The 13673-nt window shown below is 24.0% G+C and overlaps 1 protein-coding gene and 1 pseudogene across 1 annotated transcript; one reads left to right on the forward strand and one right to left on the reverse strand.

Annotated features, from left to right (window-relative positions):
- Positions 1–256: 256 nt before the first annotated feature.
- LOC140665751 (aminopeptidase N-like) lies at positions 257–10633 on the reverse strand. Its single transcript, XM_072892230.1, has 12 exons — positions 10434–10633; positions 8989–9463; positions 8120–8566; positions 7108–7288; positions 6479–6620; positions 6101–6182; positions 5192–5568; positions 2711–2994; positions 2213–2403; positions 1734–2057; positions 1530–1599; positions 257–963 (listed from the first exon to the last, which is right to left on the reverse strand). Exons 2-12 carry the CDS (start codon positions 9441–9443, stop codon positions 835–837), a joined length of 2682 nt encoding a protein of 893 aa, XP_072748331.1. The 5' UTR covers positions 9444–9463; positions 10434–10633; the 3' UTR covers positions 257–834.
- Positions 10634–11077: 444 nt separating this feature from the next.
- Positions 11078–13626, forward strand: LOC140665857 (phosphotriesterase-related protein-like; annotated as a pseudogene).
- Positions 13627–13673: the final 47 nt, after the last annotated feature.

The following is a 13673-nucleotide window of genomic DNA, read 5'->3' on the forward strand; positions in this document are numbered from 1 at the left end:
CAGAAGCACGTTGCCAAATAATATTGTACTGTATCGATAAGACTTGTAAACCCTTGTAAAATTTAGAAAACAATTTTTCAAAATAATGATTATGAAAATCATTACAACAGATTAATTATTTCTCGGAATTGGAGAGATCTATAATAATGTAAAATATATATAAACGTGGAAAGGTTCATAAATATATAAAATACACATAAATGTGCAATTAAAGTGAGAAAATTGATCTTAATATTTCAAAACCAGTTATTTAGCAGCACAACGTTATATTCATTTATTTATTGTTTTGACAATCTTTTTACAATCTCATGCAGAATTTATACCTAAAAAATTTCTTAACAAATTCATAGAAAAATATATTATTAAAAATGTAATTCACAAGTAGTAAATATACATACATGCAATATGTTATACGATTATCTGGAGTTTTACAAGACGTATTTACCGCGATAACTTTTTATTGACAAGACTTTTACTTTCAGACAGTAACAATCGCGAAAAATATTATATAGAATAATTTTCTTTCTCTCTTTCTCTAATATCACTGATCCGATGATACGTTTCATGATTGATCGTGAATTTTGAAATTTTTCACAATGCAATATAAGAATTTATAAAATATCAAAATAAGCCAAACAATAAACCGATCACAGTAAATTACATCTGTTTGTTTCATATTTATTTTTTTCAAAGAATGGAATAAAATATATGAAAGTATTGCTAATAATTACATTATCGATTATATATAATTAAAAATCATAATCACATAAAAATTATTCATAATATAGATATATTATAATAGACCGATACGCGTGTGTTATTGTGTAAGTTTTGTTAATTATTATGTATTGATTCTGTTTTTTGCACAATTTGTTTAAGTAAGAACCTTTGATCATTAAGTTGAAGATAACGTTTTTGTATCTGCCTTTCAATATATAAGTAGTCCTGGAACTTGGAGATAATCTAAAATAGAGTTCTTAGCAATAAACAATAATTTATTCTCTCTCTACAAGAATTTGACGCGGCATTATTTGCATTCATTAAGACATACACACACACACACACACACACACACACACACACATATATATATATATATATATATATATATATATATATATAAATGAGATAGTACATATATGTCATATATACAAATAAATAAATTTAAAATATGAGATTATATAATACCATATTTCCGTTCATAACATGTATCGTTATATATGCTCCTCAGTTATTCCTGAGTAATTAAGCCATGTTTAATAATATCTACTTTTTTCAGTTTTTTTTCAGAATACTATTAATGAATTGATTTATTTAAAATAAATTATACTTTAATATTTATGAATAAATAGTTTTATTTAATTTATTGTTATATTTTTAGTTTCGCATAATAAGAATCTAAAACGATATAATTTCTCTTCCTCATTAAAATAATTATCATAACATACAATATGTATATATGACATTCAAAAAAATTACCTTAATAATAAGTGAGCATATGTACGTATTTATAAGTTCGTGAAAATTACCTTATCAAATTGATCTATAGAATATATATTATTAATAAGAAGGAGTACTGCTGTAGGCGTTCGGAATGCACTATAATAATAAAATAGATATATTAAATTTCTATGAGTTTGATATAAACAATTATATAACATATTATATGACACCATAATTATGTAGCATAATATGTAACATATAATATAAAGAAAGATATATACTTATATTACCTAGGTTTTGTTCTATCAAAAATATTTAATATTTCGTCGAATTTTGTATCGTTTTTTTTAGCACTTACAACAGTAGAAACAAAATGTCTTAATTCAAATTGATTTTTTGTATTTAGTTTAACATCTTTTAATTCTTTATTAAGTGTTGGTATATCAGAATATTCTGAAATAAACTTTCTTATTTCAAGATAATTTGGGCAAGTTAAAAAATATAAAATTTTATTATCATTTCTTGTTATTTTATTCAACACTTGGTGCCAAATAGTATTATTCGCTGTCGTCAAACCATAACAATATGTCCATTTCTTCCACCACGACGAAAGTCTACAATATTAATGAAAAAAAGAATTTATTATTGAAATGTATAAGTTTATAGTTTTGTATATTAATTAAATAATTTATATATTTCTTTTCTATCATACAGAATACAATAAAAAATAATTATAAGATATTCGTTATATAAAAAAAATTATGTATACTTTGTAGAATTTTCAAGATGTTTTATTAATTGGGTATGGGCTTCTTTTATGCAAGCCGGCCTGGTAAAATTGAGAAGGCATGCCCATTTTACGGCTTCTTGCCTTAAAACTTTAGTAAGATTCTGGTCCGTAGATTCTTCTTCGAATTTTATTTTATTAATGAGTGGATCCAACATTGCTCCCAATCTTTCCTAAAAACCGATAAATACAATAAATTCTATTTGGATATTATAATATATATAATGTTTAATATTTAGAATATAAAAATGAAATTAAAAAAGAAACAGCTCTTTTGCTCTTAAAATTTTTATTTTTGATCTAAATAAGATTATAAGAAAGCATACATCTCTTTCAGAAATATATGTTTTAATATTTTTTATATGTTTTAATAATTTTTCAAAAAAGTATTTATTTTTTTTAGAAAGCCAGGTGTTTTGTATGCAATAATGTAATATATATGTAACATATTTTTATTCAAAATCTATCATATATATTTACCTTAATATATTCTGTATTATTTATGGGAAAAAGTGGAAAGGTAATTGACATAAATTCCATAGCTTTGAACATAGGATACCATGCTATGTAATCTGTCTCTCGGGATAGATATTTAGCAAGTTTCCAGAATATATCAGGATCTAATATGCCCGCTAACATAAAATGAAACGTATCATCGATGATTTGAGCACGATTCAGAACGTGTATCGTTTCAAATTCTTTGTAGTTCAGATATGTAATAAGTTTACGCCAATTTTCATCATCGTAGTTGACACGTAAATATGCTGTATATAAAATGTATGTATATAATATAATAAATAAATTATATATATCTTTATCAAAGAATTAAATTCCAAAAGAGAAATGTTTTGTATAAGCTTAAAAGTAAAAAGTAATTTCGATTTTAAACAATGACTAAATTATATGTATTATACAAACACGATTTGATCAAATGTAACTACTTTTACTATTATAGTATCCATATATATTTATCACCTTTAATTTTATATATAAGGTGATTCTCAATAAGCATGAAATTGAAAAAATGAAAAATTATAGCAGATAATTTATTAATATATTCATTTTATCCTTCTCCAAGAGGAAGTTACTCTATCAAAGAAGAAAATTAAGTTTTTATTTTTTTTCCTTAAATTTTGGGTAAATTAAATGAATGCATTTTGGTAGACATTTTCCAGTAGCAGAATTTACTTATTAATATTTTTTTAAATATTTTTGTATCATTATATAAGGAAATGGAAAAGTTAGCAATTTCGATTCAATTTTTTATTAAAACTTTTTAATGGAACGGAATATGTGACCATCTAAAAATTTGGAAACTTTTTGTCTTTTATTTTTTTCTTGTAAATTCAACAGGTTTCAAATAACAATATAAAATATATTAGCATGCATAGTTTCATTCCCTTATATGTATAATCAGATGGGAAGATTATAAAAGTATTAGTTTTTGCCAATAGAAAATATGCACCAAATTTCATTTTTTTTTATTTTGTCCAGAATTTAAGAAAAAAAATAGAAGTCTGATCTTTACCTTCCCCTTTGGATGAGTATATCTCCTTAAAAGAAAGAATAAAAGTATATATTTATATAAAAAATTTTCCTTAATTTTCAACAAAATAGTTATCTAAAATTTTTTACATTTATTTAGAATCATTCTGTATACATTACAATCTCCGTTACCTTCAATTTTTTGTCTATCTAATATGAATGTAATATAATCTAATATGTATAATTAAAAAAATTTTTGTAATAACTCTTTTGAAAAAATTATCTATTAATCACTAATATGCTAATTATTAATTATATTAATTGTTAATAATTTAATATTTAATTATAAGTAGTATATTGATTGCTAGTAGTTTGATTATAATATTATAATATATAATATTATTCTCTTATATTTTATGCAATATTGAATAGTATATGTAATATTTAACATAAGTATTATGTAATATTTAACATAATATTTATTTTTTAAGATAATATAGAATATATTATAACACACACACAAAAAGAAGACAATATATACGAAATATTTTATGTAAATATTATATGCGTATATAATATTTGATATTATTTTTCATAGTTATATGAAGGCTAATGTGTTTATACATAATGTATACAGGGTGTCCCAAAATGACCGGTAAATATTTTAATGGCAGACTCTTTAGAACATTTTAAGACGAAAAGTTTAATACAAAAATGTCGAGGTTACAATAGCTTTAAAACCAGAAGCGATTACATTTCATGAATACTTAATAAAGCTGAGATTTCGCGCGCCTGAGCTCGGCAAAATAACAAGTGATAAAAGTGTTCCTATGAATAGCGCTCTTTTCACTATATTATCGTATAAATATTATGTTATCACTTGTTATTTTGCCGTACCTGAGTGCGCGAAATCTCAGCCCTACCATTCGTGAAATATAATTGCTTCCAGTTTGAAAACTACTGTAGCCTCGACATTTTAAACTTATCGTCTCAAAATGTTCTAAAGAAGCTGCCATTAAAATATTTATCGGTCATTTCGGGACACCAGGTATATAATGTATGAAATACCTATTATACATATATAAAAATATATGAAATAATATAAAATCTTAATTATAAAATAAACACTTAAATATCTATATTACTCTGTTTCAAAAGGATCCAACCTTTCTTTTTAACTTTACTAAAGTAAGTTGCTGCTGGTCACAAAATATTAAACTGTAGTAATTTTATAAATTGCATTTACACTCGCAACGATAGAGCGTGTTAATTAGCGATACTGCAATTAAGTTTTTCCACAACTGCACATACTTGCAGCACTTTATTCACTTGGTAAAGCTAAAAAAAATCATGCGCAGGAAGTTTCACTACACTATGATGAGTTTTACTTTTTGACTTCAACTGATTTCCAAGAAAAAAAAAGATCGGAAATTTTTTGAATAAAGTAGTGTAATACATTTATCGATCAAAATTTACCAGTTTGTTGTATGTTAAATATAACCCAACCATCCTCTTTATCATTTAGATTATATGTATAACTGTGAATATACATCGGATCAATTTCTTTGCGGACAGGGGGTAACCAAAGATGTGGTGTAGTACTAATAAAATTGGACTTTGTCTCTGTGGTAAAAGTTACAGGTATCCATCGATCCTCACGTGGGAAATTGAGATTTTGTGCCAATATGTGTATAATGTTGCTGTTACTAGTATAATTTCGTACTATTGTTAACACAATATATCCATTACGCTTTGTCCAAGGTTCCATTTGGTTCTTCATGTCAAATGTTGATGAATGTATTTTTGTATAAGCAGTTTCTAGAGCTTGCCAGAAATTATCGGAATGATGATATCTAAATAATATAAAATTTAAAAAATTTAACACTGTCGATTTGTTATACATATTATATTTTAAATAATTTTAATGTTATAATATATACATATATTTATATATATATGTTACAATATTATATATATTTAAAAATATTGAAAGATAAAAATACTGAAAAGAAGAAATAAAAAAAGTAAAAAAACAGGAGATAAAGAACAAAAAACTTTAAGCAGTGATCGAATAAAATAAAAAAAAATAAAAATAAGTAAAGAAACATGAATACAAAATAAAAATTAAAAATTTAATTTTTAATTAAAGTTATAACTAAAAACGGAAAAGATATTGACAAGAAAAAATTTTCGTAAAAGTCAAAATAAAAAACAAGACTAGGAGCAAGAAAAATTAAAATTAAAATATTAATAAAAATTAGATAAAGCAAAACTTAGAGAAGAAAAGCAAAGGAACGAAACAGTTTATAAAATATTCAATAATTATCTTTTTTATGTTTAACTCTAATTGTAACTATAATTATTATATTATTGTATCGTACTTACTTTTTGTATAAATATGTATGGAAGCCTTGTCTAAACGTCTCTGGTATAAATGTATGTTGCAACATGCGCAATATAACTGATTCTACAATCGACATTATAAAAATATGATCAAATATATCCGGAATAAATTTATTACAACTAGGAAGTAGAGAACTAAATAGTTGATTTGATAGAGAAATTTTAATTTTAATCTTAATGTGTATGTATATGCTTGTGTCTGAATGTGTGTTTGTGTATGTGTGTAAATATATGTTAAATTAATAAACTAAAGATAAATTTCTTTATTGTTAGATTGTTTATTTTATTTTATTAGCAAGAAAAAACATCCATTAGTAAAAATTTATATGTAATTATTTAATTATTTTTAATCAATTATACCTTTAATGTTATTAACAGGTTCCTTGGGAATCACTTCGTCTCTATATTGGAAAGGCAACATTCTGTAATCAACATCAAAATTAAGGCATTCGTGTTGAACTTGAACCACAAACAAATCTGTTACCCGAAAATCTGCCAATGTCTATGGAAGAAAGTTTTTATGTGATTAAATAAATATTCATTTAGAAGAAAGATGTATTTGCATCAGCAGTTAATGCTATTATTATATACACATTGTTAAATGAATCTTATTCTCTTTTTTTTATCTTAATATAGCTTAAAAATGTAATAAAGTAATTTTGAATAATAAAATAGGGGAAGGGGATACATGTCCAAATTTTATGATAATCAATATTTACCGCGTAGGGCTGTAGAGAGTAATTACGCAAAATTTTTGGTCCAGATTAGTCAAAGAACTTAGGAGTTTGTAAGAAACATACACACATGCATACATTCTATTTTATATATATATATATATATATATATATATATATATATATATATATATATATATATATATATATATAGATATACGTATGTGTACGAGAACGTACATGTATATATTTTGACAGGTATTACTTGAATTAATTACGTAACGGAATCAATCTAATATAAATAAAGAAAACAACCTGATTGAGGACGTAAGTTGCAAAGAACATAATGGAATTTTTGCTCGGCCATGAGTTAGACCAAAATGGATTGGCTATAGTCTCAAACCATTCTTGTATTAGTCCATATCCTATTAAAAGTATCACGTTGTATATACGCCCAAAACTGTCTGTTTCCTTATTATAAATAATGTCTGCTTCACTAAGAATCATATGTAAAAAATACACTTATGTACAAAAATCTTTGTGTGAAGATATAATTATATACATACGGACTACGCAAAGCAAACGTTTAATATAATACATTCATTATATTCAAATAACATAAAATTAATTTGCGTGTTAAATAGAATGTATGTGCACAAATCTTCATATACATTTTAGACAGAATTGCTTATATCTTAAATAAATATAATTAAAAAATTTAATAAACTTTGATAAACAAATACATATAACTTTTTTTTACACAAAAAATTTTTTTTTTAAATAGAATCATATTTTTTTAATAAGTAATCATTATATATGTTAAAGTTGTTTGTGGTATAATCATTGTGTGTGTGAAAAATGCAAATGCGGAATACATATTTCATATTTTAGAACAATTTTGATAAATTTAGTGATTTGAATTTAATGTCTGTTTTTAAGTAATTATTTTCAAAACAGAGAAAAAATTAATACCTGACACTACAATAATTCTTATATTTTATCATTTTTAAACAAAAACACTAAAAGCGTATAAATAATATCAATATGTATTGTTTTACCAATCACATTATTTATGTTATTGTTATTTTAATATGATATTAAAGGTACTTGATATTAAATATGATATTAAAGATATATGCATGTTTTTAAATTTTAAATATTAAAAGCAGACTTAATCTCTGATTGGATTATATTTACATATTATATTTTTAATCAAACCAATTTAGGTACATAAAAATACGCATATTTTTAAATCCTGTTATTTTAGATATCAAACATAATATTTTTTATTTTAATAAACTATAATTTTTTTTTAACATGTACTTACTTATAAATGACGACACCCAAATTCACCACGCTATCGTTTCGGCCTTCAAAATTTGGAATTACAATATAGTTTATTTTTGAAAACTGTTGCAAACGCGGCCATTCTGCTTTCAAGTGTGTTATGGTATAGTTAGTCATTGATATTGCAAATTGCAAGAGAGGTGTTGATTTTTCTTTGTACCACATGGTAATATTCTTTACATGATCAACAGTGCAAATATAATTAGATATAACAATTGATACTTGATAAGGGAATATTTCAGCAATCTTATTAAAGTATGTCTTCTTTATGTGACCATTTTCTTGCACTGCTTGTATTGGCGTGTTTGACAAAGCCGTATACACTTTAGAATGCTCTACGGAAATATTAAAGCTACTCTTTGACAAGCCCCAATATGGAAAGATTCGTTGGACCCAATTTTGGTAATAATGTGTTGCGGACAACCATCTACGTATTTAAACGATTTACATTAAATAATGGAATATAATGAAAATAACAAAAAGTTTCCAATTATTGTTAGTATTGAATATATATATAATCAAAAGTGTCATTTAAATAATATCTTCAAATCTCTTTTATATTTAAATTTTATATTACAATAAAATATGAAATAATTTAATGAAAACACGATGACATAGAAACAAAGGTAATTATATTTATATTTTGAAAAATTGTATGTGAATGCTATATGTTTAAACAAATAAAAAATAATGTCTCTTTATCAAGTAAATATTCTTATTCATATATGTAGAGTTACTTTCTGCATATCTCATAGCAATAATGATTAGTAAAAATTAATAATAATTGATTTACAAGATATATTTTAATAATACGTATTTACTAATTTATGTATTTAAATAGTTATTCACATTTTTTCGTTTACGTATTGAAAAGATGAATAAGACATTTGCGGAAAGCTTGTTTCAATGTGGCTGCTATATTTTAGATTTAGGATATATTCTCCTGGTAGTAATTTATTAATAAAAAAAAGTTGGACAATATTGCTTTTAGACTCATACAGAATTTCGACTATTTTATGAAAATTAAATTTATTCTGATTAGACAGTCGAGTATTTTTAATCAATGTTGCTTGCACTATGGTCAATTTTTCTGCAAACATTTTTATCCGGTTCGTTTCGGTAAGAATTTTGATGTAAATATCACATTCGCTGAAGAAAACATTTTCTTCGAGAGCTAGTACAAATTTGATGTTATAATGCTCCGGTATTATGTTAGTTACTTTTAATTCATCTATATTATTATAACAATCTTTCGGAGTTATAAATGTTAAAATGCCACTTAATAACAGTATTAGACGTGCCATATTAATTGTCCTTTGACGATCTGCAAAAAAATTTCTTTTCTAAAAAAAGATGTAAATTAAAAATGTAATATATAATAAATAGAGAACTGTTTTTCCTGTGTGAAAAAAGAAACAATTTAGCATTCTAAAATTTAGCATTTTTCAGATAAAATGTGATTAAAAAATTCGCATTATAAAAAATATCATTTGAGATTAGAAGTTTCAAACAAATCTTTGACTAAAATGATAACTACTTGTTGACAAACGATCATTTTTATCATGGATAGAAGAAAAGTTTATTTTGATCCCTATAATTTAATTTTTTTATTCTGTGTAGCATACATTCAAATCAGAATCTTTATTTTCTTTTTTAGTAAAATCTAATTTATCTTATTTAAATTATTTTTAATATGTCATTGTCTCATGCAAATACGTATCTATCAAATTAAATTGTATTTGTATGTTCCACTCGCACGTATTTATTTTAACGCGGGATTCTTTTTAACAAGGAAAATTAGGATTTATTATTCGTTTGTTGTTATTATACACTTGTACATTTATATCTCTTAATGTCTCAAAGATTTTAGACATTTTAAACATAAACGTTATAAATCATAGATATTTATTATGAAATTTGCAAAATAAAATGTATCGACATTATTAAATACTTCTGTGTACATCTAGATAACATATTGTACAATACTTAATACATATAAATTACACATGTGTCATATTTAAACTAGATACATAAAAATATTTTTGTTTTATAAATTTCTGAGTTTAAAATAATTTCTACATGATATTGTATGATATTTTCTAGCAATTGTCTACATTAAACTAAATTGAAATCATTACATTAATAATATTGATTAAGACAATTACATTATTGATATCAATGATGGAAAAATACAATTTTGTCCGTTGTGCTTGTACTTTTATTTCATCTCAATTGTATCCTGTTCTATATTTATTATTTTTTTTAAAAAGAGTTCTAATGTTATGATAACTCACTTGTATAATAAAGTTGTCTGGTTATTAAGACGTTTCTTTTGGAAGAAGTAACACAAATTATGGCAATTAGCTCATTATTGTAACAAACCGTTAATACCGAAAATATATTTATACATATGTTATTTGTAATATAATGAGAGACGATCTTATTATTTCAAAAGAATATCAGACACTAATAACCGAACAGCACAAAGAGGTAATAAGTTATTTTAAAAGTTAAATTAAAGGACGATACCTGACAATATTATTCTAAATACGTTATATGTAAACAACTTATGTAAATAACTTCTAAAGTTAAACGAACATCAAGTAAATATTTATACTCATTTATTAATAAATATGTATTACTGGAAAATTTAATGTAATTTTTCTCGAGAAGTATGTTATAAACAATTAAATGAAATTGTATTTTATATTTTTACATTTTTTTCATAAGCATTTCTTTTGCAATTTATTGGATTGCTTATATAAATCAATTCAGATTGTCGAAAAAAACTAACAATTTTTTTATATAGGTATTTTATAATTTTAGTTATCAATTTATGATAATTGAATAAAAAGAAGTTTGATATTTGACTAATCTTCTCTCTACTTTAATCGTAAACAATAGCATCAATTTTATCATTCTTGACGATAAATTAATGATGCACGTTGTGTCAGGAACCTTATACATATTTATTAATAAATGAGTATAAATATTTACTTTATTTTATGTTCGTTTAACTTTAGACGTTATTTACATAAGTTATTTACATATAACGTATTTATAAATCGAGCAATGTATTTATCAAGACAATTAGGATTATTTCTTTTTTAATCAATCAATAAATTGACAATTACATTTCCCTTTTAATTATTTAGATTTACGTAACAAATTTAACGTGGTTTAAATTATAATTATTTTACTTTGAAATTTTGAAATGTAACGAATTTTATAGCAATTTTTGACTTTGCGTACGATCATAATTACACGCGCATTAATAAATAAAATATTGAATATTGTTAAAAGGAATAAATATAAAAATTTAACAAAAACCATTACAAATTAGATATAGCCATATGTCTAATTTGATGCTTAATGACAAAGACGGAGAAACTGCTGTTTTTAATGATGTGGAGTTATTTAAACAAGCTAAAGGTGGAACTATCGTGGAGAAGAGCAGCCGTTTACAGCGTAATATTGATTTATTGAAAACACTTAGTAAAAAGACCAACGTTAATATAATTATTGGAACGGGTATGAAATTGCACAATACATAATACATAATATATCTGTTTATTTTTAAATATTTCTAAATTCTTCAAGATATATATTTTTTCTTCACGAAAATGTTAAGTCAATATTTTTTGCGTGATAATGACGATTATAAAAATAGAAGATTATTTGTGTTAAAAATATAAATCAATAATTATATATTCTTTACTATAATGTTTAAACTAAATTTTATTAAAATTTTAATGAGTAATTATATAAAAGTTTTATTACAATAAAAATTGAAAAGATATGAAAAATATGAATTATTTTGATAGTATTTGTGTTAAGCAGTGATAGAATGCATAATTTCTACGCATTATCAATGATTTATTATTCGAAAATTGTTACTTTAAGATATATTAGAATTGTTCGAAAATTATTAAGCTCTAGAATGCGTTACTAAAATTTACGATAATTATATATAATACTCTGCATAATAATCTATCCTATATCTTTAATCTCAAATTCTTATTTATAAACTAAACTATTTATTTTAATTAGCCAAGAAAGATATTTTCATGGATTATAAACAAATATTTGGTAAGCTCCGATTTCATGTATTATCATTAATTACATCATTAGTCATCTTATATTTTCGCAACTCTTGACAAGATATCATATTGCTGATGCAAACAATTTTTTGATTTATACTGCGACCATAGAAGAAATGTACAAATAAATGCATGATGAATTCATAAAGGGTTGCAGTGATTATCGTAATGTAAAACCAGTATTTATTGCACATAGCGGCAATATTATTGGAGGTAAACATCATAATAAAAAGAAATATATATGTAGAAAATATATAATTAACGTTATAATTTATTAATAAAAATTGTTTATTAATTATACAAATAACATTATAATTTATTTCAAATTAATTGTGTGGCAAAATATCTCAGTCTCTCTCTCTCAATAATAAGATATATATAATTAAATATTAATAAATCTAATTAAAATTATATATATATATATATATATATATATATATATATATATATATATATATATATATATATAAAATACAATATTTTATTTACAAATAAAATATATATTGATAAGATTGTACGTGCATTTGAATATATTTGTGAATATTTAGCGGAATATTCATAACTTAGACTTTGAAATACGTGCTCTTCGTGCAATTGGCGAATTACAAGGACAATATCGTTATCCTGTGAGTTTCCATCCTCAAAAAGATGTAATTCCACTTACCGAAGTAATGCGGATTTATCAAGAGGCAGGTGAAGAGCCCACAGAATTTGTTATGTGCCACATGGATCGTAAGGGCGCATCCACAGATTTTCTAAATTAATTTTTCAAATAGCTTGCCTGTATAGAAAGTATTACTGATACATTAATTAATTTAACAGGTACATTTACCGGCGAAGAGGATCTCATGAAATTTGTCGACGACACCAAATGTTACATCCAGTCTGATCAGTTTGGTGTTGAGTCTTCTTTCTTTCAATTGGATTCGCAAATTGATATACTATCAGATGTGCAGAGTATCAACCTTATTGCACGGCTAAAGAGAAAAAAAAAATGCATCGAGTTCTCATGAGTCACGATATTCACACCAAACATAGGCTGGTATGTATTTTTTAATATTTTAATCAATTTTACATAATTAATTTGATCATTCATACAATTTTTGTTTTTATCTCAGCACATTACTTTTAATTTTATAATCTTATTTAATACACTTCTTTTAAATTTAAATTAGAATTAACCTAATATTGAACAGATCCAATTATAAGCGATAAACGCTTAGAATTGTTCTATTGATTTCATAGACAGCTTTTGATGGACATGGATATAATCATATTACAAAAAATATTGTATCTGTCATGCTACAAAGGAATTTTACGCTGGCAAGAGATCCAGCTGATAAGAGCTGAAAATCCTTTCTGATGGCTTAACCGGCTTAAAATGTAATTTGTTTGTAAGATAGATTGTACCAGTATATATTGTTTTTTTTCGAA

Source organism: Anoplolepis gracilipes, chromosome 5 (assembly GCF_047496725.1).
Source record: "Anoplolepis gracilipes chromosome 5, ASM4749672v1, whole genome shotgun sequence".
NCBI classification, from domain to species: domain Eukaryota; kingdom Metazoa; phylum Arthropoda; class Insecta; order Hymenoptera; family Formicidae; genus Anoplolepis; species Anoplolepis gracilipes.